Below are 6,285 nucleotides of genomic sequence, written 5' to 3' on the forward strand. Positions count from 1 at the left end.
CGTTACAGTGCCTTCCAGCAGATGGGGAAAACTGACAGTACTATACTACGAAGAGTACACCCCTCTAAGCCTATTGAACTCTGTTTATAGTTGCACTACAAAAGCCTAAAAGGAGTGATTTGGCCCAGGCGGGACAGGGAATCCATGGCAGGGTTGCCAGGTCCGCCCTGGCCACCATTGGAGGATGGGAAGTGTGTGAGATTGCTAGATCCAGGTTGGGCAACTCCTGGAGATTTAGGAGTGGAGCCTGGGGAGGACAGGGCTCCCAGTGGAGTACCCCCCCCCCAAAAAAAACCCACTTTCTCCGGGGAGTTGTTTGGAGATGAGCTGTAATTCCTGGGGATCGGACTTTGATGTTGGTATCTCTAATCCATGATAGGTTTGGGCCTTGTAGTCACATCTCCCAAATTGTCTTTTGGTGGATTTTGGGCTATTTCACATAACATATAGCTTTGAAGATCTGTTTATTTGGTGAGTTTGTGCATGTTCCAAATCAGTTTCTAGAAGTGGGGGGAACAATGGCTGACATAGTAATGAGGGTAAACTAAATGGAAACAATCTGGAATGCATACACACACACACACACACACACACACCCCACACACACACACACACCAGAAAAATACAAATGAGAAATCTTCATTCTTGTACCTCTGGTGAGAATCCTGGCCTTACGGGAAAACATCTTACAAGATAATCAGCTACATTGCTGTATAACTAGAACAATGTCTTTCCGGTTTCCTACCATTGATTTTTTTTTCTTGTAAAGACTTCTTGCCTTACTAGCCTCCAGCCTAAGTGAGTGGATCTCATAGGACGAAAGCGCTCAAGCAGATTTGCCTGATAGGGTGGGGAAAATAATCTTAAGCACCATGAAACTGCAGCACGTTGCTGGGTGGTCCTTCATTTTAACAAGTGTCTCGGATCTGTGTGTCACATGCACTGTTCCATGCAGCTGTAGGTGCATCTGCTGGATTTCACACCCAAGTGGGTTTCAGAGGTGGCGGGAAAGACAGCAGAATTGCATGTGGGGATCAGGTGAGCCAATCCCTGCATTCAGCTCTGCAGCTGGGGATTTTCCAGTTCAGCTTTAAAAGGCCTGATCATTTTTTCAAAAGCCAAAAATGCTGTCATGGGGTACTGGCTTTTTCAAAAATGTCCTGGTCTTCCAAAGCCAACCACCAAAATATTGGGGGGAATGATGCACATTCCTCAAAGGCACTATTTTTGCAATCACTTTTTGGGTTGGAAGAGATATTAACCTGCCAGACTAATCAGCCAAGACACTAGTATAATGACCAAACTTACACGTTTTGGCAGGCACAGGTCAAACTGGTGGCCACAGACAACCATTTTAGAGGAGAATTCCTTCAAGCTGGCACCATGGCAGCAGCAGGAGATCTTGTCTCCCCTGTGCTCTTTTCAAGTGTCAATAAAGTCACCTGCATGGATGCTTCAGCACTTGAAAAGGTGGGGGGCAAGATTGGTCTGTTCTACAGTAGAACAGGCCTTGAAGCCATTTTTGAAGAGCTACGTTTTCTTCTAAAATGCAGCCCTGGCTGGAGCCTTGGTTAGTACCTTAACATATAGTTTGGCTCTAAGCCTGGGCTAGGAGGAGGTTAAAGGTCCATAGCCTGTGCATTGGTCTCAACTGAACTAGCCCACCTGCTATTTTTTCAGTGATTCCTTCAGTAGCAATTATGAAAAGTTTAACCCATAGTTCATTTCAGCTGCCACTGAAACTGCACTTTAGCCTGCAGTGACTTGTGTCCAGGACCCGGAATTGTTGTTTCCCTATTGTGCCCCTTTTCTTGCTGGCTGGCCCTCAAACCCAGCTGGCAGAAGATCCAGAACTTGAGCGTAACGCTTTGTGTTGTGCAGGGTCACTGTTCTCTTTGTCACTTAGCAGCCGCTCTGAGTCGGAGACCAAACAAGAGTCCAGTTTCCCACCACTGGGTCAAACCTTTGGCAGCAGGATGTTTTCATTAAGGTTCTTGGAAAAAGTTGCTCTCTCAGCACTTGCTACTGCAGATGCAAAAGCCCAGGGAGGAAAAACACAGAAAAATTCAGGGGGGTTCCTTGCCCCCGCAAACATTTTAAAGGGGGAAATTGGACATTTGGAGATGTTTGAAACAAAAAACCTACAATAAATTATTTTCACTTTTTGAATGAGCAAAATGCTCATTCCATTCATTGACTCTGAGCAAAATTTATGTCACTTTTCTTGCCACTCATAAATAAAGGGAAGAGGGGAGTAAATGTGGCTGTAATTATTCATAGTGTAGTGACTAAGAGTATGCATCCAGAGAAGTCCTCATTTTAAACCTCCTCTCGGACACAATTTCACTAGGTGACTGCCATTCGGTTTCTTTTTAAAATCAGGACTTCTGTGGTGCAAAAAAGAGTGTTTTTATATTTCCGCCAGAAAGGTGAGTAATCCTGCTTCAAACAACATGTGACTTGAGCCACAGGAAAGACAGCATCTCAATTATTTGTCTTTGCAGGCTAGTTTTTAAAGGTATGGGGGTCTCTCGTCCAGATGCTACCATTGGAAAATGCAGAATGATTCACCATTCAAGAGACACCAAGAACGAGCCCAATCCACAGAGGTAGGTTCTTCTGACTACACTGTGTCTGCCACATGTACAAACATTTAGAAATAGTCATATTCTTTTTCTACTCTGCTCCTTTCCATCCCTGAAAAATATGTGATTGTAAAAAGAACCTTTTATTCAAATACAAGCACAGAACCAATCTGTAACACATTGAGTCCTCTTTTAATTTTAGATTTTAAATTTTGTACTCTAGTATGTGCCCTGACCTGATTGCCCAGGCTAGCCAATCTCATCAGATCTGAAGAGCTAACCAGGGTTGGCTCTGGTTAGTATTTGGATGGGAGACCCCCAAGGAAGTCCAGGGTTGCTATACAGAAGCAGGCAATGGAACCCCCTTCTGATTATCCTTTGGTGGTGTGACTTCATGGCACTTTACCTACTCAACCATGTAGCAGGGAGGGAAGGCAACGTAATATAGCCTGATCTCTTCAGATCTCAGAAGCTAAGCAGGATGGGAACTTGGAAGGGAGACATCCGAGGAAGACTCTGCAGAGGAAGGCAATGGCAAACCACCTCTGCTTAATGATTTGCCTTGAAAGCCACGGGTTGCTATAAGTTGGCTGCAATGTGATGCATGCCATGTAGCAGCTCTAACAGTCCTATTAGCTAGTGTAGCCTGATCTCATCAAAGTTTGGAAACTGAGCACAGGTGGATGGGAGACCACCAAAGAAGAATAAAGCTGCTGTGCAGACGAAGGCAAAGGCAAACCACCAATCTCTTGCCCTGAAAACCCCATTGGGTGAAATTTCATGGGTTTGCCATGAGATGGGTGCAACTCAGTGGCACTCTGTGCCTTACTCTACCCAATGCTTTCTTCTTTATTAAAAAAAATGCCAAGTAGTATTCGACAAGGCCATAAAATATAGTGAAACCTTCTAAAATACTAATAGGCACCTGAAAGACTGACCAGACCAGCTCTCAGACTATCCCTGTCTGATCTCAAGGAGGCGGGGGGGGGGGGGGGGGGCAAATGAAGTAGAGAAATAGAAAAACTTGAATGTTTGAGTTCCATCTTTAAACTGACAAATTCAGGAAAGATGTAATATGATAGATTCTGAGTCGGTTTTCTATGATCAACCACCATAGCCCCCAACGTTTTGTGTTTAAAACTGAACAATGGACTATATAAAGCAGTGGTTCTCAACCTGGGGGTCGAAGAACCCTTTCACAGGGGTTATATTTTATACATACCAATTTTACGGTTGGGAGTCACCACAATATGAGGAACTGTATTAAAGGGTCGCGGCATTAGGAAGGTTGAGAACCACTGATATAAAGCATTTGGTTTTTATTGTGAAGGTGTGGTGGGACTGAATAGGCTGGTTGCGAGTTAATTTCCCAACATGTCTGTCCACAGGTTCACCAAGATTGCTCACACGAAGGAGACAATGAAAGCGGATGGCTTAAACACTCTGTCATATAAGGCGGTGAAAATTGAAAGATTCTCCTTGTATACAAAAATCACAGTGGACGTTGGGTCACCGAAAAGCTAGTATTGAGTGGTGTAACAGAAGACTTGGAAAAATTAACCAGGGACTATTCATCCCATCAGTTTCATGCCTTTTGTTTTTATTACAATGGACATCTCAAAGGATGCGTTGTGTTGCCATTCTGAGGTGTTTGTTTGCTGGACAAGCAAGATGCTTAATCCCAAACTTTGTTGTATATACAACTTTCTAGCTCTGACTTTTGTTTTCTTTATAGGTGTAGAAACTGTATAGAGACATTTGAAAATATGTCAATTTGTAAGGAAATTATGACAAAGATGGGCTCAGTCCATTCAGATGAATGGGAACTATGTTTGTGTGCACACTTCATTCATTTTTTCTACAGCTTGCACAAGAGACTTTCCTGGCAAACTGTCCCCATACCTATTTGCTGCAGCATTCTCTGCTGTTAAGTAATTGTTGCACACAGCTTGGAAAAATTAATGCTGGACAAATGACAGAGTATTATGTCATTATAAGCCCATATCTTTCCGCTCCCCCTTTCCATTTAAATTTTAAATTGGGTTAACATTTATAAAAATGGCCCCTTCCACACATGCAGAATAATGCACTTTCAATCCACTTTCACATTTGTTTGCAAGTGGATTTTGCTATTCCGCACAGCGAAATCCAGTTGCAAAGTAGATTGAAAGTGCATTATTCTGCACGTGTGGAAGGGGCCAATGTCAGTGCTTTTGTTACAGTATGAAGGATTGGAAAATGCTGCTAATGTTGTATTGAGTTTACGTACATTGATATGTGGGTGTATGTGTATATCCCTCCAGAGAGACAAAATTAATCATTCTGGTGTGACTGCAATTTTTTAAAAAGTTCATGCAGAGCATAACAGTGGCCTTCAGCTCTGCTGGCAGAGGGAATTTGAATAGTTCTGGCCTCTTTGCTGAAAAATGAGTGTCACATAGTAAAAAGATTAGCTTGCATGGGGATGGTCACGCATTGACGTGGCTGTCCTGCATCACTTCTGATTGGGTCCTCACTTCCGAGCCATGCATTTTGTTATACGGTGCAAGTAGTTTGACAGTGTTTGCTCAGAACATGGAAGGCTCCTTCCACAAAGCTGTTCCTACAGATGAGGCTTGAAGTTCCTTCTTGTCATTCACTGCAACCTCTCCTCAGCGGAGCAACACTTGACACAAGGAAGAAGCTGTCGAAAGCCGACTGTGTTCCTCGCTCTCTCGCGACTTACAGCCAGAGGAACGCCTTGTTGTGTTTCCTACAAATGCAGAGCTAGACTAGCTTCTGTGGCGGTGGCTGTACATTGTAGCTCTGCCCTCATACCGGGTGGAGGGTTCTACCCAACTGCACGGAGTGAACAGACCTCCAGTAGAGGACAGCATCTTGGAAATGGCTGACAAGCCACTGGCTTGGTTGTATTCAGCGCTGTGACTGTTGGCTACATCAGTGGTCAACAGATACTGATAAGAGCTGACCGGCGCATTGAAATGACATCTGTCCAAAAGCACCTAACGGTACATCCAGTTTGGACCCTATTTAGCTTGTCTGAATGAAGTGCCTAAATTCATCTGGGTCCCTAACAATAATAGAAGGAATTTTCACAAGGTGGCCAAAGATTTTTGCATAATGGGCGCGTGCCTTTCCATTTGTAAATGACAGTCTCTTGGACCGTCATACAGGGCTAGGTTGCAGGGTACGAACAAACAAGAGTGACCTTAAAAGGTTTGGGGTGTATTGTGTAAGCATGCCAGGGTTGGAAACAGAGAGAGGTGAAAGTTGGAATCCATCTCCCCTTTCCATTCCCTTTGATACCCTGAGCCCCATAGTAGAGCAGGTAAACTGGTGACCAGTGATTAATTCCCTCACTGATGTCAAGAGTTATACCATATAATAGCTCAGTGAAACACTTCTATTTTCATCACTAGGCTGCATTAATATCCTGGCTGGCATAAGTAATGGCAATATTTCTCAATGTCCTTATGTCTGAATGTTGAATTGTCTTTTGCTTTATGTTGTTACCTTCTCTCAACAAAGAAATGGCAAATAGCACACAAATAATGGGCTCAAATTGTGACCTGCTTTTCAGGTATGTTTACTACCATAATAGCCTAAATATTGTATAAATGTCAAAGGAAAAAGATATTTTTCTAGCTGTGTGTTTTGGTAAAACTTGAATTTACTGTTGTTTTTTGTTATTGTTACAATG

At 43.3% G+C, this 6,285-nt stretch overlaps 1 protein-coding gene across 1 annotated transcript in view; it reads left to right on the top strand.

Annotated features, from left to right (window-relative positions):
- B4GALT1 (beta-1,4-galactosyltransferase 1) overlaps positions 1-4,676 on the top strand; it is a 42,766-nt gene extending 38,090 nt beyond the window's left edge. The window contains exons 5-6 of the mRNA XM_048503869.1: positions 2,505-2,609; positions 3,974-4,676. Of these exons, the coding sequence (XP_048359826.1) occupies positions 2,505-2,609; positions 3,974-4,109 (241 nt within the window). The 3' untranslated portion in view covers positions 4,110-4,676. The remainder of the gene's footprint in view (positions 1-2,504; positions 2,610-3,973) is intronic.
- The last annotated feature ends 1,609 nt before the right edge of the window (positions 4,677-6,285 follow it).

Source organism: Sphaerodactylus townsendi, linkage group LG07 (assembly GCF_021028975.2).
Source record: "Sphaerodactylus townsendi isolate TG3544 linkage group LG07, MPM_Stown_v2.3, whole genome shotgun sequence".
Classification (NCBI taxonomy): Eukaryota; Metazoa; Chordata; class Lepidosauria; order Squamata; family Sphaerodactylidae; genus Sphaerodactylus; species Sphaerodactylus townsendi.